General features: G+C 40.5%; 1 protein-coding gene across 1 annotated transcript in view; it reads right to left on the minus strand.

The window, feature by feature from the left end:
- The window catches only part of UVRAG (UV radiation resistance associated), a 99,765-nt gene that overhangs the window by 50,516 nt on the left and 21,505 nt on the right, over window positions 1–27,744 (minus strand). Inside the window, exons 5-11 of the mRNA XM_076328490.1 lie at window positions 26,707–26,781; window positions 20,683–20,768; window positions 6,937–7,042; window positions 3,931–4,057; window positions 2,892–2,976; window positions 2,324–2,411; window positions 1,676–1,736 (exon numbers count right to left, since the gene is read on the minus strand). Of these exons, the coding sequence (XP_076184605.1) occupies window positions 1,676–1,736; window positions 2,324–2,411; window positions 2,892–2,976; window positions 3,931–4,057; window positions 6,937–7,042; window positions 20,683–20,768; window positions 26,707–26,781 (628 nt within the window). The remainder of the gene's footprint in view (window positions 1–1,675; window positions 1,737–2,323; window positions 2,412–2,891; window positions 2,977–3,930; window positions 4,058–6,936; window positions 7,043–20,682; window positions 20,769–26,706; window positions 26,782–27,744) is intronic.

Here is a 27,744-nt window from a genome sequence, read left to right on the forward strand (position 1 = left end):
CGGGGTATGAACTCTGTTCTCTGCCAATAACTGGAAGAACTTAGATTAACCCGTTGTTTTAAAGTATCATTTTCAATTTGACATTTAAGGTTTCAACCTTAAAGCTCCACCTCCCCGGAATACACACAGGTCTTGTGATTCAAATTACGTCCTTTAGCCACATAAGGGCTTGTTCCTTTCTGTTTTCTCTATTTTTCTTCTTTGTAAGTGAACACACCAATACAAACAACATGACAGTCATCCCTTCTGAGGCACAAGGGAGTCCCGTGAAATCAGCTGAACAGAGGACCTTCTAAGAAAGCTTATAATGATGTTCAAAGACAACTATGAAATCATACTGAGCTCTACTAGAACACAACACGGTATATGGATTTAAAAGTTACACCCCTTTCAAAATGGATTTTGTAAAAAGTGTTCAACATTTGCAGCAAAACTGGCTTTTTAGGGAATAAAATTTTTTTGATCCTTCAGATGCCTGATTTTTTTTTAAATATTATTATTTCAGACTCTTAGTAGATAAGATACATGTCCGACAGCTGGTTTTCACTTAACTGCATATTTCACTGAGTTTAATGCTTAATAGTTCTTCCTCGTAATACAATATTTATAGAGACTTTGATAAAGAATTTTTTTTATAAGGATTTAATACCAGTAAACTGAAAATGGGCCAAGAGATGCATGCCATTGATTTCTCAAGAATTACCAAACCGAGTTCATTACCACATTTAGTGCAATCAGGAAAACAAAGCAATAGACTGATTTTTGTCATACTGACAAATTAGTTTGTTTTAAAGTTTATTCCTCCATTATTCTATCATCCAATATACATGTTGTTAGCACAAATTAATACCTATGGGGTAGCTTTAAAGAGTTAGACAACTGATTGAGGTTTTTCCCCAAGAAACCACATGCCTTGCAGAGTGAGCAAGCACTGGGAGCAAGAAGTTCTCGAGGGGATTTTAATGAAGTTCCAATTCATGTCAAACATTTGTAGATGAATGCATGCAGTTATCTGCACGACTGTTATACAGACAGGCATATTATATATTTGCTTCTGCAATAGGATGACTGTAGACAGTCAAAGTAGAAGCTGACTTGTAAAATACTCCATACTGTCAGGCAGCTTTAAAGTCTTACTTATGCAAGATATTTATTTGCTAAGTTCGCCAGCAACTACAGCAAACTGAATGGGGATTCATGCATGTTGCCCCATCATGATTTATGGACTGAAAGTAGCCGCAATGGAATTTTAGGTCAGACAAAATATTTTCCAGAATATTTTGCAGAATCACTGCATTTGGAAGGCATCTCTGGAAATCGCGTAGTCCTAGCTCCCTGCTCAGAGCAGGGTCAGCTACAGCAGGTCGCCCAGGACTGTGCCCAGTTGGGTTTTGAGCATCCCCAAGGATGGAGACTCCACAGCCTCTCTGGGTAACCTGTTGCAGCATTTCAGTATCGAGTTTTAGAATACAGAGGTACTTTTCTAAGAATCAAGAGTAACTTCCTTTGTGCTAGCTAGGAAGTAGGAATAAATAAATAATGCGTAAGTTTTCTTCTAGTCTAGACCTTTCCAGTCAGAAATGTGGATCCTAAGCCATTGCTATCAGTTTACTTAATTTTATGAAGTTTAGAAGCAGTGTCAACTGTAACAACTAAATTAAGAATATCCAGCTACCTTGAAAGTCTTCAGAATTAGGAAGCTTGACTCCACAAACAAAGTAATCCTTTTGATCATTCTGCAAGTTTAAAATCAACAATGGAAAGTGAGAAGGGAACAATAACATCCAGAAAACAGAAACCTGCACAAAATCTGATGACAACAAAGCATTTTTGTAAAGAAAAAACTAAATATCCAATGAAACCCAGAGTGACTTTGACTTGTTTTAGTCCACACGTCATATAATTCAGAAATAAACGCAACTTTTTTTAAAGAAGGAAGAGCTTCATCTTAATTCATTATATAAAAGGTTTTGGAGCTCAATATTTTGACATCTGTTTATGTGCACTCCATTAAAGTTCAGCTAGCCTACTGTCAGGGTTACTTTATATAATTGTAAACAAAATGGAAAGTATCCATTAAATTACAGCTACAGCTATTCTACTTTTATAGTGGAGACTATTTGAGAGATGCTGGCATAAATCCTCTCCCCATGAGGTTTGCAATCTAAGGACCAAATCCAAGAAAAAGCTGGAAAAAACAGCATGAATGAAGAGCAAGTTTCATCACAAATAAAACAAGATATTTGTTATTACACTGCTCGCAGTGTAATAAACAGGAAGTTCGTTTCAAATCAAGCAGATTTTCAGAACGTTAAACACATACCAGATCAATAGGGTAGATATAGGATAGCTCCGACAGCAATTGCTTGCATCGAATAGTCTGCTGGGCATTTGTCTTCAAAAACAGTTCTCTTTGGGGAAAGAGATCCCAAAACCATCAGTATCTTCAAAAGCTTTAAGTAAAGGTATCAAGCCCTTGTATCTTTTCTGCATCTTCCCAAGTATCACCTCCCCTCCCCCAAAAAGCTAGGTAATTCCACAAAAAAAAAAATACAGAAGACAAAGCTAACTTTTCGTTTTCAGTTGTACCTCATGTTATCAGCATATTTTGACTATGACAATTGAGTATTACAAAGCTGTGTTACTCTAAAGCAGAGCTAAAAGTCCTATCATAGTCTACACATGCAACCAAGCATCTGTTTTCTTCTCTTCTAGACTTGCCACTGTTAATTATCACTTTAGATATCTACAAATCATAGCAGAGATGTCTCAACAGAAGTTTTGGGGCTACTTTAGGAAGAATTTGGTGCCAGGAGTCCTCCCACTTCAAATGGCCTACTCTCAAGCCTGTATTTCCTTTCCAACTGCAGAAAGAGCATAGGTCCTTTTACCTCTTCGCAGTGCATTCCTTTCTTAATTCATGCAGGGATTCGTTATGCTCTTGAAGTTTCTGGTATTCAGTCTCAAATGCATTTTCTAAACAACATGAGGAATCGGGGGAAAAAAATTAGTATCAAAGATTTTCTTAGTTATCTGAAGCTTTAAAAGTAGATACTGACACAAATGCCGGCAGTAATCCTCCACTTACTCCCAAGATGCCCATTTTCCATGTTATGCTGCCAAACTGGGGAATGACAGCGCAGGAGGAACACGTGTCTTCATGCACTATACACCATTCACCAGCCAAATACAACCAACAAAACCTCAATTCTCCTTTAACACCTGTTCCCCTCACGTCCACAGTAATTCAGTTAAAGCATCTCAATATTTGCATAACCAGAATTAAGTAAAAGGCCAAACCCTCATTTTTAGTAGTGACTAATAATTTTAGACTCAACTAAGTATTAAAAAAAAAAAAAAGAAAAAAGTCCAGCAACAAGATCAAACATCTGTGTAGCTCGGCCTCTGGTGAGCTCCAGAGAGACAGTGATAGAGGATTTTACTATAGGACACTTTCCCAGTAAAACAAAATACCAAGAAGACTGAGCATTTCACCTTTCACTTATGTAATAAGCTAGTAAGAGGGATTTTTGTCTTCTAACACTTAAAATGAGATCCTCATCACAGGTACAACAACATCCCTTATGACATTATAACGTGCCTGCATCAAGGCACTGTTTACTGCATTACAGCGCAGCTCTTCCGATTTTCTCATAAAATTTTAATTAAGCACAGATTTAAGGTTGCTTTAGAGAGGTGTCACAGTAAGAAGTTATTTAGAGACAGGATACCAGAAACTGCTGTCCAGAATTCAGTATAACACAGATGGTGAAGAGATTATATCTGGCTGCAAACTTCAGATAAAGAAAAGCACAAACATTAATAGAGCCAGACCAAAAACCAAAACGCCACCTTCATTTTGGTCAACTACTCTTCTGATCAGCAGATTATGAATATCTGCAATAGAAGTAGTAACGATTCTACACTTACCTCTGTCATGCAAAGTATTCTTCTCCTTATGCAACAAGGCTACTTCTTGACCAAGGGCCTTCTTCTGCCTCTCCAGTTCATTACGTAGCACCAGGATCTTCAACTGTAAACATTCACTCTCCTTTTTCTATTGGAAGAAAAATAGATTTAGAAAAAAAAAAGTTAAAAGTTGTTCTGCACACAAGCAGTTCCATAAAAGGGGTGATAGGAGGGAAGGGAAAAGGTCTGGCAGACATCAGTCTTGTCCTAACAGCTGAGCTCATAGATTATGACAGGCAATAGATTACCAGAGACCCTAATCATTTTGCTGCTTTGGAAGGAGAGAAGCTCAGCTGTGTCCCACAGTGCTTGTTCCTCCTGTGGGACGCATCTCCTCTCCTGTGCTCAGTGATGCAACCTGGCCCAGGGCAGAAATTGAGAGGAAGAAGAGGTGGGAGGAAGCTTCTGCAGGACAAGTACATAGAGACTAATAGCAGAGCGCTAGCAGCACGACGAGCATTCATTCCCTGGCAAAGGGTTCGGCAACAAGAGGGAAGATGAGCAATGAGGAGTCTATACTACATTGAGGCAGGTGGCTGGAAAAAGGTTGGAAAGGTGTGAGCTGCACTATTAAATCCAATTCCCAGCTTCAGGGTGATGAGAAAAAAAAAAAGGATACAAAAGGAAAGAACACATAGCGGGGAGCAGATTACATCATTACACACAATTATATTTGAAGGATCCCTTCTTTAAAAGTTTTAGGATCTGTCCTGTACCTACTCTGAATCTATTCCTGTGTTTGAAAAGAATCTGTTTTTTCCTTTGATGGACTGTCTCCACTAAGAAATTGTGCTGCCATGCGCGTACTGAAGCAGAAGTTTCTATTATAAGTGGGGGGGGGGGGGTTATGTTTTAAAGAAGGAGCATCTACCATGTTTAATAGATACTTGCTGAGAATAACTGAAGAGAGACTCAAAATGGAAAAGAGAAGTTGCACCCCTTCAGTCCAGTCATACCCCCGATAGAGTTCAAAACCTGAAGGGGTAGTCAGGCATACTTGTGAGCAAGTCTTGTGTGAGTACTACCAGATACCGTCACTTTGTATATCTCAGCCAGCTTTCACTTTTTCAAGCAGTTAATGGAGATAACGCTACTTCCACACTAGCCGCCTGAAAAAAAGTCAGCTCTTGCTGAACTCTTCCCTCCACTTCATATTTGCTTCAATTACACGTGTCTGCTCAGCCTTCTGGTTCAAGACTCCAGCAGGAAACATGACTCAGTATTAAGGAATGAAACTATAGTTCACACACTTATAAAGGGGAATGGAAGCCCAACAAGAGTTTCCACTATTAAACAAAGAAAAAGAAAAATAGGTAATTGTCCTGGTTTCGGCAGGGATAGAGTTAATTTCCTTTCTAGTAGCTGGTACAGTGTTTTGGATTTAGGATGAGAACAAAGTTGATAACGCACCGATGGTTTAGTTGTTGCTAGGTAATGCTTACACTAGCCAAGGACTTTTCAGCTTCCCATGTTCTACCGACTGAGAAGGCTGGAGGGGCACAAGAAGCTGGGAGGGGGCACAGCCAAACTGGCCAAAGGGACATTCCATACCATGGGACGTCATGCTCAGTACATAAACTGGGGAAAGCTGGCCGGGGGGGGGCCGCTGCTCGGGGACTGGCTGGGCATCGGTCGGCGGGTGGTGAGCAATTGTACTGTGCATCACTTGCTTTGTGTATTATTATTATTATCATATTATTATTATCATCATTTTATTTCAATTATTAAACTGTTTTTATCTCAACCCACGAGTTTTTCTCACTTGTGCTCTTCCAATTCTCTCCCCCATCCCACCGGGTGGCGGGGAGTGAGCGAGCGGCTGCGTGGTGCTTAGTTGCCGACTGAAATTAAACCACGACAGTAATAATTTCCTTATACCATAGACCATGGTTGCTAAGAAGTTGCATCACGTATACTGTCATTGTCATTTTTGGTTTTAGTGTTCTTCACATAGTTTTGCTCACACACATTTATAAAGGAAAAGCCTTTGCATGGAGGGACAAGGATAACCATAACTGAAAAAAAGATGGTCAAAAACCTTTTAACAGCCAAGATACCAGCAGAAGGCAAAGACGCTCTGGGTTGGAGTCACTCACAGGAGATGTTATATTGCCCCTTAAGGGAGCTGACGACTTTGCTTCTTTGTCTACAGTGCGACCCTGTAATTAGAGCGGGTAAACAAACTCCCATTTTTCCATTTTGTCAAACCCTCAAACCAGTTTGACACTTTTGGAAGTTAGCTGAGTACTCTCAACCCAGAACCTACCTTAAAGTAATAAAGTAACTTCACATCACAAGTTTGCCCTTTCCTATACAAGGCACCAGACACGTGCCAGTGACTACCAATATAATGAAGTCACCACAAGCCACTCTTGTTCTGTCAACTCACTGCTTTGAACTGAGCTCAGCCTTTCTGGGCAGAAAGTAGAGACTAGTGCCAGTACACTTTTTTGGAGAGGGGAAGAGGACAGGCAAAACAAACTGTCAAAAGCTGCTGCACAATCTAATACAATTCCTGCTTAAAATTAATGTGTCACTTGAGTGACAGCTTTTGCATGAATTCTATTCACCAAAACGGAGCAGGGTGCAAGAAGATACAGCTAGTAGACTCACCCCACTCTAAATCCACCAGAGGTTCCTGTCAAGATTTATCTAAATCATTAAAAGTTTGTTTTTCCTGATAAATCTCTTTCATGCACTGTGCAATGGTTTGTGCTTTTATAGCATAAAAGTAATTATACAAAATAAAGGGAAAGATAGGATAAGCAATCTACCAATCCACCTGAGTAACACACACAAATCTAAAACCCATTACATTACACTTCTGAGATGAGTTCCCATTTGAAGTGACAGGCTTAAATAAAGATTTGAAGTTCAAGTGATAAAAGAAAACAAGCATATGGTCAAGACATCAGCCAGATGCTTCAGCAAGCCTGTAGAATAAAGGTTTTAAATAATCAAACTTACCAGTTCGTTGCTTGTAGATGTACATCTCAGCTTTTCTTCAATCTCCCTTCCTATTTTCTGAACGGTTACCTGAGTCTGTTTAATTGCACACTGGGCTCTGTGAAGCCTGCAAGGAGAAGAGAAGTTACAGCTGTACTGAAGGTTCCCCACACGTGTCCTAATGACGAATGCACCAGCCGTCTCAAAACCAGCAGAGATAATATGAATTCAGATTGTCAGCTTCTATTTCGAACTGAAACATTAGGAGAGGAATCATAACTTGCACAGTTTATAAGTGAGTATCCAAAGCAAACCAGCAAGTCTCTAAATTCGATCAACTATCAAATGTCCTCTTCATTTGTTAAATTCAATAGATGCCGATAAGGCAAAGCTGTAGGCGAAAGAGCAGGTAATTACAGGGATCTCACATAACAATTAAGTTATAACACTTAACATCAAGACAGATACACACATGATAGTTACTGTGAGCATTGTTAACATAAGGCAGCTTTAAAAAAGCGCAAGTATCCTTTATATAACACGCAGCTGCCCAGGCCAAGAGCACAAACCACCCTTTAGTATCTCCAAATATGCTATGGGCCCTTCTGTAACAAAAACATGGGTTTCTTAACTGAATCACATTTGAAGCATGAAAAAGATGGTGATGATGATGTGTTTCTGATCATTAGTCCTGGCTTCAGGGTGAAGAGGGAAAACTGATTATTTGCCATATTTATTGGGAAAAAAATCAGGCAGAGGAAAGCAATGGCGAAAACAGGTCTGAGAGAGGCATTAACATCTTTCTTAGAATTAACATGGAGTGGAAATTAACTTATTAGAAAAAATTAGAGTTGGTCTGCAGTCATGGACTATGTCTTTTAAGGCATGCAAACCCAGGCTTACTTTTACCATTCATAGTTTCGCTACTAAGGGCTTCTCCATTTTTAAGGGTATTACCCCAGCAGCAAGGCTGCCTGAAGGAACACCCAACTCAACTAAGGTCTAGTTGGAACAGCAAAAACGTGGTCAGATAACCTACTGTATGACATTAGTGCTTTCCCAGGCAAACATAACAAAAAGACCAAGCCTGCTTCAACGCATGTTTTAATGATCATCTCCATTTCACCAAAATGAAAAAAATCTCTGCCTCTTCACAGGAATGCTTAATTTTACCAAAGCAAGGCTGTGAATTTGCTGTGAGCCACGGACCAAAGCACTATGGCACATAGAAGAGGCTACTCAGCTCCTGCCTTTTACATTCTCTAATCTCTTCTAGAGTTATAAGCAATTGAGGCATTACTATTGAAAGTTTTTGGCTAACTGTTTTTAATGGTCTGTATGCGGCTAGACCAAGGTAACCAGGTTACACGCTTCAAGTATGAGTAACCACAAAGCATTACTCCTCCTCCTCACCCCATCTCCCCTCAGCATCCCATCCCAACCCAACAGCACGCATTACGTATTTGTTTATTCAGTGTGAGGACAGTGCCTAAACCACCTAGCCCAGCAAACAAATACACGGAGAGGAGATTATACAACAGGGAACAGGCCGTGCTAGTAATATTAAACAAGGTCATTGGGATTTAGGACTTTAAAGATGTTATAACTCTAAGTGAATACATTTAAGTCATCAGACACCTTTAGTTCCTTCACACTATCGCTTCTCCTAAATGACACTCTCTGTAATAGATTTTTGTTTGAAATTATACTAAGTGATCCCTTCGGTTTCTTTAGAGCTCCTCGGGCTGCTCATGGCACACACAGCCTAGGAGCTTTTTGGGGGTAGCTGTAGCCCATCTAAATCATACATCAAGCAGCATGGCTCTGCTGGCTGCAAAAGACTTCTGGGGGTGGAAAAAGGGCTACGACATCCCTAATGGAGTACTGAGACCTCCTGGAAACACTTATTTCCTAGTGGGAATTACTACTTATACCTCCCCTACCTTGCCAAATACATCTTGAGGCTGTTGGCTAAGTAACATATGGTTACGCAGGTCAAAGCCAAGGTTTGCTGACCATCCTGAATGTCATTTAGATCTCTACTGTCACATCGTACAGCAGGGTCTAAGTTTCCTACTTCAACAGTTTCCAGCCTGTCCCTTTCCAAAACGGTGGAACGTTTTCTTTCCAGACATAAGAAAGCCTTACCCAAAGCTAAAACTTACAGGTAAAGAGTAATGACAGAGTGACATTTCCTTTTCTCTTTCTCTCACCTTCATCTAATTTTATACTGGAAGAACTTTCTTGATTTAGTCTGCTAGGGGATTAAGAAAGAAATTCTACAAGTCTTCACATCACACCACGCAGGTAGCAAAATCTGACTGCTGAAGAGTGTTTTACTCTTTGACAATGTATTTATGAAACGGAGAAATTGTTAGAAGGGTCATTTGCCATGCGAGTTCCTCACAGCGATACTCAGCTAACAGCCTACAAATTTTATAACAGCTTCAAGTTCTTCTGCCCGTGCCCGAGTATAAGGAACAACCATCTACTCAGACTAACTTCTCAAGCTATTTGGTGAATCTACACCTAAAGGTAAATTCCCAACCTATAAAGACTGCTATACAGAATAATTCAGCAATAAAGTCTGTTTTTAATAAGAAAGGGTTTTCTTTTTCAGCCAAACATCATCCAGGCATTTCTTGCAATATGAAACAACCCTACAGTTAAACTTGGCTGCCTTGATGCCAAATAGTGCCCATTTACATTGAGCCAACCAATATCAGTAAGTTTTCTTTCTTGCAATCCCAGTATGTTCACTGTCGTTCCGAGAACTTTAAAGTGGTAACAGTAAGATCATGACCACGTCCAAAGTTAAGCCTTCCAAGATGAAAATTTTAGGGACTTCATGTCACAAAAGCAGCAACTATCAACAGAAATCTCCTTTCTACAGCCAAAAAAGCCCCCACTGCACCCACACGGAAATCTTTGGTCATCCAACAACGGGAATACAATAGAACATCAGCAGGGAAATTTTGTCCATAATTTCTGCATGCACAAGACAGACTTTTGTGGAAGCAATTATGATTGCACCAATGAATGGAGATCAGCAAGTTGAGGCCATAAATCTGGATTAAAGTTTATATATAATGAATGGAGAGAAGCTTCAACACTAATTCACCGCATATTGTTTCCATTTCTAGTATGAATGCAAGTCCAACACTACAGCTTAAAGTTAGCACAATTTGTGCTTTGAGTACAAGCCGGCTTAATTTAGTAATTGACAACGATGAGCCAACTGATGGCATAATCTATGTGCTATCAGCCACCGCAGGATACTTCCTAGATTGTTCAAGAAAGTTTTTTATTATTTATTATTAAAAAGTGCTATGGAAGTGCTAATTTAAGGGCTAATTCAGGGCTTCACGAGGCCGCTGGCCTGCTACCAAATTTCCTTCGGCAGTCAGGAAAGCCAAGCCAGTTACGGCCGAAACTCAAGCCTTTTTAAAGAGATAGCTTAGCCAACAGTGTCGTCATCCTGTGTCTGCAGGCCGTTCTGGTGTCTCTGCGGCAGCTCGCAGCCATTGTCAGCCAGCAGCAGAGTAATACGAACGTTAAGTGTGACGGATTTACTGCTGTTGCTTGGGGCCCTGAGAGCTGCTGTACAATTGTCCAACATCAGGTGAGTTACATGCTGCTGCCTGGGAAAGAACTGAAAAGCAAAGCAGACGTTAAAATTCCTTACCACCCTAATATAGTTTGGAGGGGGAGATCCACGAAGCTGTTCTACTTCCATGCTCCTATCACCTGCTTTCTGAGATGGGGGAGACTAAGAGGAAACAAAACACTCTCCCTTCCTTTGGAAGTTTAAAAGACAGTGGGATAGATACAAAAACATTAGCCATGTACTGTAAGCTAAAACCAACAAAAGCTGCATCCCTAATCGATCTAGGAAGAGCCAGCAGGCAAAAATTCAACATCTCTCCTCTTCACTTGCTAGTTCCCAAGTTCCTGAAATACGGGCTATTTGGGGTATTTCTTCAAGGCTTTTCAAGTCTGAAATAAAATCGTTTCCTCTTCTCCACAAAAACTCCCTACTTTCTACCTTGGCTGTAAGATTTGAAACAATTCTAGCATACAACGTTCTGCTGATCAATTCAACGTGGGTACTGACTTGGAGGGAAAAAAAAAAAAGTTGCCAAATTTTGGACTTCACCGTTACAGGATTTCTTTGCAGTAACATCCTTGTCTTGTTTGCAGGATCAAGCAGTTTTCCTGACATCCCAAAGACTGCACAATGCAGTGGTCCACCATAACTTGACTTTACAACTCGGGAATGTGCTGTAACAACACATTTGCTCTCTTTCAGCTTGCAGTAAGTTTGAGGCAGTGTTTGAAGGTTCAGCTGAAGCACTTTCCTTTAAGACACGTTGCGGCATCCTGCAACTGAGATATCCCTCTTGGTCATGAATTAGCCTAGTGATTTACTAGTTTATATAGCAAGTTCATTCCTGACTGCAATCTTTAAAAAACGGAAAGCTGGAGTGTTGTGACAGTTGTGCCTCTTAAGCTAAGATATGCTTATATTTACATTAACGAAAGAGTCTCCACTTTATTAGATGTTTGACACATGATTTTGTAGTTCTGTCATACACTCCAAATATGTATTTGCTTCTATCAGACACATCTGGATTTTTCATGCACAGAATTCTAAGCCATAAATACATCAATTAATTACAGCAGTCACACACTACAGCTACTTCTCACAAGAGCAATAAATGCCTATGGTCTTATTTGCCAGAACAACCTTAGTTTACAATGAGACTAAATTTAAACTGAGAATTACTACCAGGGATTTAGAAAATAGAACAGAACACTTCTGGCAATAAGTGAGATGTAGGATCCTGGAAGTAAAATACCCAAACCTACTATTAAAGAAAAAAAAAATCCAATTACTTTCCTATTAAATACAAGAAATGGAACGCACACTTCTTTATATCAGTCCAGAAATTAGATTATGGAGAGTGCCAGCCAGCTATAACATATTTTTTACATAGCCCCTTAAACCATCATTTGCTACATCTGCTTTCCCACAAGAAAAATTTTTCTAATTTATAATCCATACACTCCCTTTCCCAATTTCCTCGGAAACCTATACCTACAATTTGTCAAAAGCAGATGTAGGGCGAGAGAAGACAGTAGGGAGTAAGAAGAGAATAAAATGCAAGGCTGACTTGTTCATTTATGGCATTAAGCCTCTACAAGAACCAGTGCCGTAAGAAACTCAAACAAGACAGCGCTGTTGAAGCACAGATACTTTCCATCTTTCTTTCAGTTTTGAATTGACTTACACGTGTAAGACTCAAATTAAGTTTCCGAATAATCAAGTCCATGTGGAGACTGCAACACTGGATGCTTTGAGCTATTTGCAAATGGAGAAGAAAAGGAAAAAATATGTCTATCAGACTGGCAGCAGGGGAAGGTGCTGGCCTCCAGTGTGAGGAACATTTAAAGGAGCTAGCTAGTATACAGATCACCTTCAATACACAGGGCACGAACGGGAAGAGGAGAGTCTTAACATGAAGCACAAACAATTTTTTCCAGAAATGAAGTCACAAAACCTGAGATGTCCCTAGTCCTCTTACTCCAATTCATAGATTCCACTCCAGCATTGGGATGGATTTACAGCTTGATTTTTTTATTCAAAGAACAAATGTATTTGTGGCAAATAACAGAGAAAGGGTTGGGGTTTTTTTTGTTCTTTATACCAGTGCTTATCAGTTTGTGATTACAGAAACCTTGCTGCCAGGGTAACAATCACATTCAAGATGTTGTATATACCAGAAAGGTAAATTATATGCAAATACAAATTTCTGAAGGGCACAAGGATGTAAAGATGACTCCTACCAGGACAGTGACACTGGTATAATCCAACAGCTTTTTGCTGACATGCAACTTGCCAACAAATCTTAATATAAGATTCAATTCTCTCTCCAAGACAGTGAGCGAGGCTAAAACTGGAGTTCACTGCACAACTGAAAAGGAAGATGCATAAATTCAGGTTGAATGGGTTACAGGCTCCACCCCAAAAGGGAAACAGCTGCTCTCAAGTTGATTGTGTTCTTCCAATTGCAGTCCACACAACTGATAAGGTGTTTGTGACAACTGAGCACAGGAGGGAGAAGGAGAAACACCAGTCAATATTCAGGTGACTCATTTTTTCAAGCTGCATACTGCTGCACTTTTTCCTGGAAGCCATCCCCAAACTCAAATCAAAGTTTACTTCCAAGAGAAGCAGAATTCCGCAGCTGAAGTAGAAAAGCGAGATCTCCCACCAGACAAAGGGATGATCGTAACGCTTACAGAAGTATTCTGCAGCTTCTCAGTCATAGGTGCATTCCCCACCCTGCCCTGTTTTTAATTATCAAAGAGATTAGAGCATTTTCCCCTTCGATGCGAGACCTTTAATCCATTGTATTTGTTCTCAGTCAAAATGCGGTATTGACTTTCCCTGATGTGGTTAGGTATTTCTAAGCATTTTGGAGGCATGACTGCATTCACCAAAATCTTTGCCCAGGCTGAAAGATAAAGCAATTAGCTGCACTATTCTCATGGCCATATCCAGGACAAAGTCGTAACAAAAATAAAGTCCCCCAATGCCATTGATCACAAAATCCTCCTTCTTAAACACTTTCAGGTATCTGTTAGAGAATTATTTAGTTAAGTGACATGCTCTGGTTTTCGTCAACTCTAATAAAGCCAGAAAAAGGAGAAGGACTGGGTTATGACTTCTAATCTAATTGAACATTTTTTCCATCAGTACGGTCTTTTACATGCCATCACAAACAAAGAAGAAGAAAGCTATTTTTGAAGTTCTACACAGCTCTGTGTAATCTCTCTTCTAAACAGTGCTCTGAAACCAAATTTGATCAAGAGCTAGCAACATGCCCATCATGCTTACGCTAAAAATCTGCCACTGTAGGGGTGTTCTATTCCACATGGCATATTAGGAAAGCTGAAGATAAGAGGAGCAGCAGCAGCAGACTACCAACCCTGCAGTTCAGTTAAAATACAAAAAAGCCCCCACCTCTCTCATGCTTCATGGGCTGTTTCAACTTGCTATGACCCATGCTGCTCTCTTCTACAGATTTTGGCAAAAGTCAGGCTTGTAAATTGATTCTTCTGATGACTGATTAGCCTCAGTTTCCATATAGCTTAGCACCACACAAGTAAAATGCTTGGGAACAGATTTGTCCGAAAGTCTGATTCCAGAGATCAAAATCCCTAAGGAACCTCTCAAAAAAAAAAATTCAGATCCCAGTTTCCATCTCCATCGCTACTTCCCAGGAAGACACCACCCCACAATTCCAACCCACATGGTTTTTAGGCCAAGAGAGATGACACTTGTTATACTGTTCATCCATTTCAGTACTGCTTATTAAAGTATACAGAGGCACCCAAGAGGTCTGATTACAGTTCATATTTATTTATGCTGGCCTTAGGCCACCAGGGTTTTCATGTCCAAAGCCAAGGGGATGCCTGCCCTGTCTTGGCTGCCTATACACTACGGAGAGCCAAGTCTTCCAGGTGGAAATCTTTCCTAGTTAGAAACATCAAGCTCAGCCATCACAGAAAAACAACCACACTTATCACTAGCAAAGGGAAGTGTTAGCAGAGGAACTTACTGATTTAAGAGCACGAGTCAGGCTAAGAGGAATCCTACTACCCACTCCACACTTGAGACAGTGTATTTCCACATCTGCTCCCAGCAGGGGGTGATGGCAGCAGCAGCAGCAACATTAAAGTCTGAAAGTCTGCAACATGAGCCAGCAATTTGATTACCAAGATGCTCACAAGAAAAGCTAGAACAAGGCACTGCAAGAGCATCAGACTATTAGCGACAGCCTTTTCCTGCCACACACTCGACACCTTCTCAGAATGCAGCACTGTTCCTACTGCGTGAACATCCATAACTACAACATTTAGAATGGCTTTGGTCACGGCTATGAGTTGGGATACTTCTCTGAGGAAAAAACAGCAAAGGAAAAAGCTAGAAACAAAAGACTTAACTGTCAGTGCATATTTTAAAATGAAAAAAATCTTTCGTACCTCCCCTTATCTCTAAATATGCATCTACCAGCATCCTAAAGGGAAGAGGGTAGCAAAGAACAACTCTATTTCCATGCAGTCAGAACTGCAGAGGCTAGAGACTGAATCCTACTTACTGCACAGCTCCATTGGGTTCACTTCTTTCATGGAGATGAGGGTGGAAGTAGAGGAACCTAAGGGAAGTTCAAAAGACAGTACAGCTTTGCGTGGCTCACCTCTGGGTTTGTTATCAAATGCTGTACAACCCTCCAAAGTCAGAGAGCAGCTGATAGCATGTTTTCTTCCTGCTTTCCCTCCTTTTCACCCCACCAAACATCTGGAAGCCTAAAGTTTGGAACTGCTGCTTATAGCAACTATACAATAGCAAAGTCTGACTGAGCTACTGGCTGTCAGGACGGGACACTGATATTGTTCAAGACCGACTTGTCTTGTGCTTCTCCTTGGCTGTAAAGAGGTCAGTGTACCCCTGAGACACACCTTAGCACAAAGCAGTTTAAGCCCATGAAGACCTTGCTCACTCCATCATTCCCCACTCAGAAAGCTCATGAAAAACAGCTTCAGGTTTAGCATTAATTTCCATGTGTTAAAAATAGCTGCCCAAAGGCAGTTACTACATTTGGCACGTGCAATTCCACCGACTCTGTAGTCTCAGAGAAACTACTCTGAGCTACTAATGAGTTTTTCAACAGTACAACTGCTTATGTTGACCGTGTACTTTTGTCTCTATTTCTAGTTTCAGAGATCAACTTGTGTAAGTTCTGTTCGTTCGACAAGACTGCTAGCAAAGATGGAAGAATTTAAACACACAAGCAATGTATCTGTTAAAAAGCTTCTTTCCTAAGATAGGTAGAGCTAAACAAAAGCCGATTTTATATTGTATCCCCATGTTTTAGTCTTGGTCACTTAAGAGAGTTGATTTTACCAACATCCCAAGGTTTCAGACTGCAGACAAGCACTACCTACATTTGTATTCTTAAATAATACCTCTTCAGTGACAAGACATGCGCTCTTCTTTAAATGAACAGTTGTACTACAAATGGCAAATCCTGAAACAAAGCCTGTCACTTGAAGCATACCCCTATGACAGATTGTGAAATCTGAAGATGACGGGCATACTCAAGGCACTGGGACTTCAGACAGTTTCTAGTAACTTATATTTCTACTCGTCACGTATCAACATGCCCAATGTTCAACAGTGCACCGCACGTTTCTTTGAGCCCCTAACCTAGAAAGCAGTAATTAGTTAACCTAGAAAGTAGTAATTAGTTGCTAGTTCAGAAGTTGAGCTCTGGTCCTCCTCAGAGCCGTGTCTTGTCACTGGCAATCTTGGACCATTTAAGGCCTCCGAACCTGGGCCATCATTGCTGTGATGTGAAATACAGGGAAATTGTTCGCTTAGTGTTACAATTTGGTTCGAAAAGTCATGTTTACTTGTCCAGAGCACTGCAGCCAGATTTCTTTGCTTATCACCAGAACTGCAAAAACCTGTTGTTTTTAATGAAGGCACAGCCTGCATGGTCTCTGGAGTTGCTCTAGTTTTCAAGATTTAATCCACTAGGATCAGATGGACATGTGGCAGTAGCAGAGGAAGCCCTTTAACACCTAGAAGTATTATTTAAATCAACTTCAGACAGATTAGATATTAGCAATATTACAGCAGTTGCCTGGAGCTGGTCTTTTACTCATCTCCAGCACTCAAGCTGTACAAATACCAGATTTCGTTGTTGTTAGAAAACAGGTTTGGGGTTTTTTTAAACAAAAATACAACTGAAATGCTTTCAATTTGCACTGACTGGCTGACTAAACAGCACAAACGTGCCATCCCATCTGCCAAAGGAATGGTTAAACCATAGAGAAAGCCGTTTTGACTGGAGAGATAAAGATATAGGAAGCAAAACTTCAAAGGGGCAGGTTTCACTAGTTCTTAGAGCACTTTTTGTCTCCAGGCAAAATCTGGGAGGATTTCTGGCACTCACGTACATAGAGGCACAAAAGGTATTAGCAGGCCAATTGCTCTAAGTGTCACAATACCATGAAAAGCTATTGCAGAATACAAGATATTACTGTTTGTATTCAGGAACCAAAGTAAAATTTTAACATACAGGATTTTAAGCCCTTTCTTTAGTGATTGCCAGCATATCTCATCTTCCCAACACCACTTAGTACTGAAAGGTCTATTTTTCAAAGTTTAAAGAAAAGAAAGGATAGAAAACTAAGAGAATACTAAATATAAACCTATTCCCATTAGTGCTGCAAACATGCCAAGAGCTTGATTATGGAGACATGTCCAGAACATGACCTCAGATGAATTTGGCCCATCCTGAATGTTAAGTGAAAGGTGAAACGTGTTACTGCATAACCTATTATTACCAGCTACGAAGTATTTAGAAAGCCTTTAAGCGACCTCTTTTCAGGAAATCTGACAATATGGCCAAGGGACAAAAACCTCAAAATTTTAGCTTTCCAGTTGAGGTGGTTGTTAGTTAGCCTTTTTAAAACAAATGGCTGGAAGAACATTCGTCATTTCCATATGGCATGAACAACTTATTAGCAGCACTATGTTTGCCTGAGGATCTTGTCCCTGCCCCAAAACAAGAAGGTTCATGAGCTGCAGAGGTGCTGAGAACTTCCTTGTGTAAAGCTAAGCTGTCTGGGTACTTAAACTTTTCCTCCTGCTTAATTAACTGGTAAATCCATGTAATTAAGCATCTAAGCACACAGGCACTATTTTAATCCAACACTCAAAAAATTTTCTACCATTCACACACACTCTGGCATTCCTAATTATTTTTTTTAATCAACATAATTTGAGCCAAGCACATGCTTTTCATTAAGGCCTATTCACAAGCTTCGTAAGTTTTAGCTAGTCACTTCTGAGAAGTAACAAAAAAAAAATTAAATCATTTCTTCTCCCAAAAGCAGTTTTGATAGCAGACAGAGATCAATCATAGAAGTTCTCATTTTGCAGTTTTTCAAGAGTTAAGGGTTGAGCTAGAACCTGCTCTCTCAATCGATTTTCACACTGTACAGCTGATCAGTGGCTATGCCCCACCTGGCAGCACGGTACCATCAGAATAAGTGGGATGCAGATACCACCATCACCAGGACCTGCTTTTTTTTTTTAGAAGTTTAAACAAAGCCATTACAAGCTCTTCATATTCACACGTCTCGTGAAAACATTAGGAAACCACATGTGCAGCTTGTGAATTTTTACTACAGACAAATATCGTATCATGAGAAAGTCTTCAAAATGTGGGATTTATGTGACCAGATGCAAACCTTTACAGTGTAGACACCTCCCTATTCTCTTTATAGCCAATGGACAGAAGCAGGCAGACAGCGATTCATCTCCTCCCAAAGTACATGTCCTGTCAAATGAATCGCAACTCAAATTATGCCCATCTCTCTCTTTCGGTTGTAAGTGGAACATGCTCTCACAAAAACTATCTTCAGAAAGAGTTCACGGGCTAGTTACTCAAGCCTGGACTCCTGGAGGAGGTGGCAGACCAGACTGCTTGGTAGGAGAAAAAGGGACACCTGACAAAAAGAGACTACAGATTACTTTAAAAGAAATAAACACTATCACCAGTCTTTTGAGCTAGATATCAAAGGTAAGCAGCAGTAGAGAAAGTTTGCCTGTAAAAAAGCGGAGTTAACGTGAAAGGGAATAGAAAGGATCCAGGACTAACATGGAGGACTCTGCCTCAGTTCCCAAAGAACTTTCCTAGCTAGGAAGGAAACAGGTAAAAATTGCACCTAGGTATGGTCACAAATTATAACTTCTAACTTTTGCTGGAACTAGACAGTGCAATATATACTCCTTAATAGGGTATGTAGAATCCACTGAAATATAATCAGCAGCAGGCCTGGTGCTGAGGACTGGAAAAAACTGTTCCTTTTAGGACAAAGCAAAAAGAAAGGAGGACGCCTTAGCTCAGAGGCAGGGCTAAACAGGAGCTACACCCAACAGCATGCCTAGAAACTCTAAGAAACAGTGCCTGGACTCTCACCTTCCCAAGACAGAGCAAAGCATGTGGCTTCAGGGAAGTGGTTGAGTCCCCATCCCTGGAGGTATTTAAAAGACGTGTAGATGAGGCGCTGAGGGACATGGTTTAGTGGGTGGTGGTGCTGGGTCGACGGTTGGACTCAATGATCTTAGAGGTCTTTTCCAACCTCAGTGATTCTATGATTCAGTAATCAGGTTTCAAAACAGCGCTGGGGGAGCTTTATCAAAGCTGACACCTTCATTTCTTGTTAGCTTTATGACAGACGGTCAGACACTTTCAGAAGAAGGACCACATTTCAGATTAGACAGGGCTCCAGTTAGTCAAGTTCATGACCAGCTGGTATAACAGTGAGTGTTTTTTCTGAAGTGTGCTTCATACTACAAAGAAGTGCAAAGGAAATGTGACAAAAACCATATGAACAAAGCAAATCAGGATGACCGGCACATATTTTCTTCTTTCTATTTAACAAAGACTTAATGTTAAGTAGTATAAGAGTTCTTTTCTAATAGACTATGCCAGAATGTAACCAGAACTTCACAACGTGCCCCCTGGCTGTTTTCCACTAAAAGTACAGAAGACAGACATTTAGAAAGCAGCCTTTAGTTTAAATATGCTTTACCGAATCAAGAAACAGCACATTTAAATTTTAAGACAGCTTATAAAATAAAGACTTCTGAATAAGCAACCTAGAGTTAACTTTTCCTACCACTTTCTTCACTATAGAATATAGAGCCAATGCTTCATACAGGCAACAGTGACACCTACTGTTAACACTATCGAATGGATTCAACTTTTACAAGCGATAAAACCAAATGCGTTTTTCCAAACTTCTGAAAGCATACTAAACATTTCCTTTTCAAGGGTTTCCTATGTAGCACATCTATTGCTATTACTGCAGAACCGAAGTTATCAACCCGTCTCGTAAAGTGCCTTTTAAATACAAATTCCTCAAAACCAACCTCCTGACAGTGTTTAAAACCTCTATTGTATTTCCCCCACAGCTAACATTCTTGAACTATTATAATTAAAGCAGATCTGAAAAAGGCCTTCTTGTTTACCTTTGTAATAGCTTTTGTGTTTTTCACCACCAAAGACACCTAAGTAACCACCCAAAAGTGCAGTTGCCATACCTTTCTCATGCCATAGATGTGTTGGAGTAACTGGGTCCTGACTATGCAGTGCCTCTTTTCTGGATTACAAGGGAGAATTATGCGAAAGGCAAATGCAATTCAGTGGTGCAACATTAAAAAAAACACAAAACACACACACACGCGCTTAGGTGTGTAGCTGTTTTGTTTCAACTACAGCATCATTCTACCAAGTTAAGTTCTGGCAAGTTGCTTTCCCCCCCCCCCCATTGTTCTAATTTAAATAAATTTTATTGTTGTTGAGAAGAACAGAGTGGAGGCTTTCCACAGAAGCTCTCCAACAGAGAAGCTCCATGATTTCAACATCCACAAGGCAAGTCCATGGGGTAGCTCCACAGCCAGCTCTAGTTCAGAGTGCTCCAGCACCCACATGGCAGAAGCCTAGAGACCACCAAGGAACGTACATCAAGGCCCATCTCCTTGCTACCAGCGGTAAATCAGCACTACCTAGATATCTCCTTTGCACATTCCAGTCCAGAAGGTTTTTTTCTCTTTGGAAAGTCTCTTTCCACACATGCTAAAGACGTTACAATAGCTACACAGAATATTCTCAAAAACCTTACCTAAGCAAAGAGAAGACATCGTAAGAGTTACGAACACAGTTCTGATCCACCTGGAGAAGACTATTCTTCAGGGTACCTGAGTGATCCTTAAGGCAAAGAAAGAATGTTAATTTAAGAATCAAAAATTTTTCCATCTTGACTAAAAGCATGCACTTTTGGTAGGAGAACAAATGATTTTGCATTTTGTATTTTAAATCCGTCTTCATACAGTTTTATGTACAGTAGGTAGAAACAATTTAAGGTGGCAATAACAGCAAGTTCAAGTCTGGCCTACAACAGCACTTACCTATAAAGATGTTCATGACACTTTATCTGTGTTCTAGACATGAAGTGTGTTTTCTTGAACTTTATAATCCATTACTGCACAAATTTTATGCACAGAAATACTGAAGGATGCAATTTACAGTACTGCCAGTCTTCGGTTTCATATCTGAGAGCCTGTTCAGTAACGTACCAGAGATCTACAAGACCACGAGACCAAGCTCTATTCTTTATCCATGCTGTAACACGTTTAAAAGATCAAAGCAATCTTACTTTTGAATGATGTGAACAAGTTTCTGGAAGTTACAAAAAAATGTATGTCATTCTTAAGAGACCAAAGCGTACATTCTGCACAAGAGACAGAATGTACTATCAAATAGTAACAGACGAACAGCAATTCTTCATGCTGCAAAGGTCAGATACCAAGCTTTTCTGGATCAGGCATATTCACACAAATTCCTAGAAACACCACAAACTCAGAACTGTTTCTCCACGCGATAAAGTGAATTCTAAGTAGGTCAAACCGCCTGGCGGCATTGTCAGAAAGTTTATGGATTGTAGGAAAAAAGGCATTTGTTTTAGTGTATGAAGTAGCCCCAGCTGGTACACGTGACCAGCCAATTTTCTAACAGTGATACAGATGTACTTGGTACCACAATCCCTGCCTACGTATTCTTTCCTGCCTCAACAGGCTGTTTCCACATGAAAGACGTTGAAATGCAGTTACATGTCAGCATCTACTGACACAACTGTTAGCCACAAGCAGTGCAGCAGACATTCCCTTCCATCAAAAATAAGGTTCCACCTAAATAATCGTGAGACCTACAGGCTACATTATGCATCATATTGCAATAGAGGCACCGTATCAGCAGCTGTCTCAGCTCCTCATTTCCATTCTCAAGATGTCGGATCCTACATGCTGAAATCCATACATATATCGCCTGAAAAAATACCAGCATAAAGACATCTTAATGCTTGAATGAACTAGGATGGTGGAAAACTGAAAAAATGCACAACTACCAGCATCACCATTGATCTCGTTTCAAAAAGCACTGCCTTCAGAAAGCAAAATGCAAAATTTTTCAGAGAACAAGTGGAGTGGCCTAGAATAACTAGTTTCAGGAGGGGAAGAATTCGGAGCAGCAACATATTTTAGCCTTTTCTTTTTCGCCTGTACTACAGTATGCTGAAAGTAAATCCCCAAAGAGTCAGACACCAAGCGGTCTATACAAACTGTCCTGCCCTGAGGAAACTCGCAGAGCATGCAATGGAAGGGTTTCAGACTTAAAGAAGTCTGCCCTTTGAAAGGGGAGTTTGTCTACTTCTCTGCCACAGCATTTATTAGATACAGGCACGTGTATTTGTAAACACACAAAAAGGCTTTGCTTGTGTGAAGAGGCCAGGATCTAGCTGCTAAAAAAAAAAAAGCGTATGCGGGGAAAGACTCTACCTGCATTGATGGAGACCACGTACTGTAGAGAGAGAGATGCAGCTTTCCAAAGATAAGGGTCTTTCCTGCTTAACGGTTGAAAAAGTAGCTACAATTCAGTATCCCTGAAGAATCTAACTTATTCTTCTGTTCCCCCGTGCCCCTGACCACAGCCGAACGCTTTGAGTTATGGAGAACCGTATAGACTAGTTCTGTTTTTATTTCTTTAAGGAGACAAGAGAAAGCTAGCCATCAACTAAAAGCTATACTTGCTTCCCTAAACGCACTTTCTGAAAAGATACCACTGCAAGAGCAAGGGCAAGTCTTATCTGTTACTAGCAGCAAGCATAAAATGGTTGAAAGAAAATCTGAAAGCCAGGAAGGCATTGAGGAAACCAGAGAAGGAGAAACCTGGTTTTAGGAAAGCCAGTATAGCACCCAGAACTGATTTTGATGAACCTGGGTAAAAAGTGGTTTTACACACAAGCATGCAGTCTTGGACAAAACCAAGCAGATTCAGAAAACTGCTAAAGGATCAGGAATACTTTAAGTCCAGGTTGACAGCTTAAAAAAAAATCTCTAAAGCTCACATCTATCTTATTCAAACATAGGTCCAGTTCAAGCAAATCCAAATAGAGTTTCAGTGTATGATTACTAGAGAAGATGAAACTAAGAAGAACAAATGCTTCAGCGGTCCCATGCCAGAAAGGAAACAGGACAATAAATTGGACATGGTTGTGATGCAAGCAGCAGAATCCTGCTGAAATCTTCCAGCAAAATTGGTGCATAATTTACTACAAAATAATAATAAAAAAGCTTGAACAAAAAGAGAAGTTGGAGGTACAACTATGTGAAAGTCAAATGTGGTTATGAACAAAGCAGCTATATTGGTGGCACACATTTGTATTTACACTGAGGAGAAAAGCTGTAAACTCTAGAAGAGGAGTTACATGAGCACTGTCAGACACCTACAGTAAAGCAGTAATACCCTTCAGGGCTCAGAAGGCATGCACAAAGGCTTTCGAAAACTTATTTCCCAACTTTTTTCTTGCCATGAGCTAAGTATCCATTGCAGCAAGAAAACTGCAACTTGAATAAGAACATTACCCAAAGAAAACATTCAGTTTTTTCATTGTATATCAGCAACAGTCAAGTTGCTGCTGGACAGAAGAGATGGAAGAAAGGCAGAATTCCCAAGACCGATACGTTGTCAAGGATACAGAATTTAAAGGCTTTTTTACTTCAGTAGGAAAAATATCACCACTGACTCTTCACTTTAACAACGATAAAGAGGCCATGGATATGGGTTTTTTATTTTGTTAAGACAATAATTGCTATACTACAATTGTCTGCTTTACCTAGAATTTCTCCATCAGTATTGCTGCTAGAGTTTTCTACTCTGCTCCTTTATATGACAGGAGCTTCCTACAAAGCAAGCATTTTGAGCACAAACCCACATTTTGAATGTTACCTTATATGCAAGTGTGCTTGAAGGTTCTAAAACAGCAGCTAAAGTGCATTACCTGGTGAAGCTGTAAGCTTCCAGTGCTTTGATTTTAAATTAAACAATTCAGCAATTAGAATATTCCTATTTGAGCATGTTGCTCTTGCTGGTTTTGTTTACCAGGGAGATATGTATTTAATCAATAAATCTGCAATTGTCATCAATAAAAACAACAGTTGTGACAGTCCCTAATGTTCCTGCCCTACTTCAGCTCACTCTGCTACAACAGCTTTTAGGCTCCCACCTCTCTTATCACAGGTAAGTTCACAGGACAGAGAATGGGAGTTTGCATTTAGTTCCAGATGGATCAAGCAATGCTCAGAAGTACATCTACAGTGTGTTTTGAAACTCTTGAGTTCATGAAATATCGCCAGAATGGTTTAGTCAGCTTCCAACAATTTTCTTATTTTGGCTCATAAGTGGTCTTAATTAATGACAAAGACATTTAATACACTAATAGAATGCACTTTATTGTGAGACTCCATAAATCTACTTTGGCAATTAATTCATAGTCCAAAGATTAAAGTAACAAGGGGTTTTTTGAGCAATGGGGAAGGAAAAAAAAAAAAGAGTATCATACCTTAACTTTGTCCATACCGAGACGTGCAAAAATAGAGGACACTTCCAACATTGACTGAGGTGTCTTTGTGCACAAGGTTTTCATTAGACTTGCAAAATGACATTTGTAAGCATCTAGTTCCATAACGAGGTTTCATGTGTCAATGCAAGAAACTAAAACGGCTGTTCCACCCATGTATTATCTCAAAAATTGAGGCTTATTCTTGAAGTATTATGAAGACCCGTCACCACCACCACAAAGAAAAAAGCACCCCAAGAGATCAGAAAATACCCACACAACCAAGCACAAAAGTGTACTGCAGTTTCCACAGGATCAGAGCCATACACCTGACACCAAAAATCCCTTCCTACAGAAGATTCCAGGTGGCACTTCATAAATAATATTTAGTATAGCCACCAAAGTGAGGCTGTATAATTAGAATATCCAGCACTGATGTGAAAATTATAAAGCAACACCAACTAACAGCAGAAATACCCCTTAGGTGCACACAGCTTCTGAGGGTTACAGGAAGAGTTTGCTTGTGCCAACTAGTTTGGCTTAAACGGCAGACAAGTCACTTAAATACAGGAGGTATGTACCATACAAGAAGAGATTTAGGTCAAGGAACTGACAAAGAAAGCAATCGGAAGTGTGCCCAGGCGGCCAAGGCGGCCAATGGCCTCCTGGCCTGTATCAGCAATAGTGTGGCCAGCAGGAGCAGGGCAGTGATCGTGCCCCTGTACTCGGCACTGGTGAGGCCGCACCTCGAATACTGTGTTCAGTTTTGGGCCCCTCACTCCAAGAAGGACGTCGAGGTGCTGGAGCGTGTCCAGAGAAGGGCAACGAGGCTGGTGAGGGGTCTGGAGAACAAGTCTTATGAGGAGCGGCTGAGGGAACTGGGGTTGTTCAGCCTGGAGAAGAGGAGGCTGAGGGGAGACCTCATCGCTCTCTACAACTCCCTGAAAGGAGGTTGTAGCGAGGTGGGGTCGGTCTCTTCTCCCAAGTAACAAGCGATAGGACGAGAGGAAACGGCCTCAAGTTGTGCCAGGGGAGGTTTAGATTGGATGTAAGGAAAAATGTCTTTACTGAAAGAGTGGTTAAACATTGGAACAGGCTGCCCAGGGAAGTGGTGGAGTCCCCATCCCTGGAGGTATTTAAAAGACGTGTAGATGAGGTGCTGAGGGACATGGTTTAGTGGGCATGGTGGTGTTGGGTTGACGGTTGGACTCGATGATCTTAGAGGTCTTTTCCAACCTCAATGATTCTATGATTCTATGAAGCTACAGAGCAGGGCAACAAAGTAAATTTCTAGCTCTAGCAGCCAGAAAGAGCTGAATAAATTATAGGGAAGGACAAAGAAGGAGATTATTTGTGTTCTACATCGGCTACGACTGTATTTGCAACTCAGCGACAGAGCACGTACAAGAACCAAAACGGAGATGTACTTTTAAACCTTATGAGCTAGGAAGCAAGTCCTGACAACAAACAATCAGGAAAAAGGATAGCGTTACCATCATTGAATTCAGGTCCAGATTATTAATAGTGAAATCAGGAAAAACTAGAACTGCATCCTGCTTCAGGAAAACTGCGTTAACAGCACCAGGAAGCAGAATCTGAGCTGTGTACCAAACCATCTGCAATTTGAAGGATAACCGTCACAATACCAAACACAGTTTGGAGGCTTGCGTACAGCCAGAGAGTTTTGCACACATGGCCGCCTTGTCCCTTGCTCCACTCTCCCCACGTACGAACGGTTACCCGTGCTGTTGACTATCAAGCACAAACACTACAGTGGAGCCTTGGGGGGGGGAAAAAAACCAAACAAACCATGGGGTGAAACAGTTGCAAGACAGAGCAAATAAATAGCTTCCATTTAAAAGCTACAAACTCTGATTTTAAGAGTGAGAACCAAAACTTAATGTGCTTTTATATTTGCCAGGAAAATGAGTCTCAACAGCCACACCATTTTCAAAAATGTTCTACGTTTGAATGAAGCATCGGCCTCAAAGAATAAAGTCAAGGCTTATTTTCAGTAACCAGACTTTTTTTGGACTGAAAATGCTATGCTTTAAGTCTTCCCAGAACAGCTCAGATGTCCATGCAACAAAGGTAAGATAACAGTTCCTATCTGTCACGTCAAAAAAAGTGTTTCTTCCCAGAAAGAAGCATTTTAATGTTCTGAGCATCCAAGGGTGAAAATTGAAGTTTAGAAGTTGAATTTCAGCTTGTCACCAGTACTAACAAGCCAGAACAAATACGAGGTACCCTTACCTTCTGTTCAAATGAAGCTCCGTAATAACCATCATTGAGACCAAAGATAATCTCATTGGGGTTTCTTGCATGTATCTGTAAGAAGAGAAGAAAACAAATCATTTTATGGTCAGCTTACTATGACTTTACACTGCAAACGAGCATAAATTGCTCTGTTTGATGGTCAAATGCAGTTTTTCAGCACCTGTAATTCCAGAAGCACGTGAAACTCCAGAGAAAATTTAATTTAGCCATAGAAAATGCATTTGCTTCACAGCTTTAGTAACAGTCACCGAGTACGTTCAGCCATTCTACCTTGAAATCAGAAACACTGGCCAGAGCATCTTTCTTATTGTTGCATTTCCAGCTGACAAAAATAACTAAGAGATCAGGAAACTAATCAAAGAGATAAGTCTCAAGAGTAATTGGCTTTCACATGATATTACCTAAAATGATACTCAAAATTAGGCTTTTGTGGTCATAGCAGACACAACATTAGCGTTCAGTATTATAGCTAATATCCTGCTATTAATGTAAAGAACATTATTTCAAATAAAACCATGCGCTAGAGCATATTATTTAGAAGAAATGGCTCCCTGTCCAGTAATAACAAATGGAAAGAATGCTACAATATGAAGGGTACTGGGTTTGGCTGCCATGGAGTTAATTTTCTTCATAGCGGTCCGTATGGTGCTGTGTTTTAGATCTGCGACTAAAACAGTGTTAGTAACACACCAGTGTTTTAGCTATTGCTCAACAGTGCTTGCACAGCATCAAGGCCTCCTCTGTTTCTCACTCTGCCCCCACAGCGAGTAGGCTGGGGGGGTGCGAAAGCTTGGGAGGGGACACAGCTGGGACAGCCGACCTGAACTGACCGAAGGGATATTCCACATCACGCTTAGCAGTAAAAAAAAAAGAGGGGTCAGTCTTTGCGAGGGAGCTATTGCTCGGGGATTAGCCAGGCTTTGGTCCGTTGGTGGGAGGTGGTGAGTGACTACCTTTGCATCACTTGTCTGTTGTTCTCCCCACACACGCACGCTTTTATTTTTTTAATATTTT

Source organism: Aptenodytes patagonicus, chromosome 1 (genome assembly GCF_965638725.1).
Source record: "Aptenodytes patagonicus chromosome 1, bAptPat1.pri.cur, whole genome shotgun sequence".
NCBI lineage: Eukaryota > Metazoa > Chordata > Aves > Sphenisciformes > Spheniscidae > Aptenodytes > Aptenodytes patagonicus.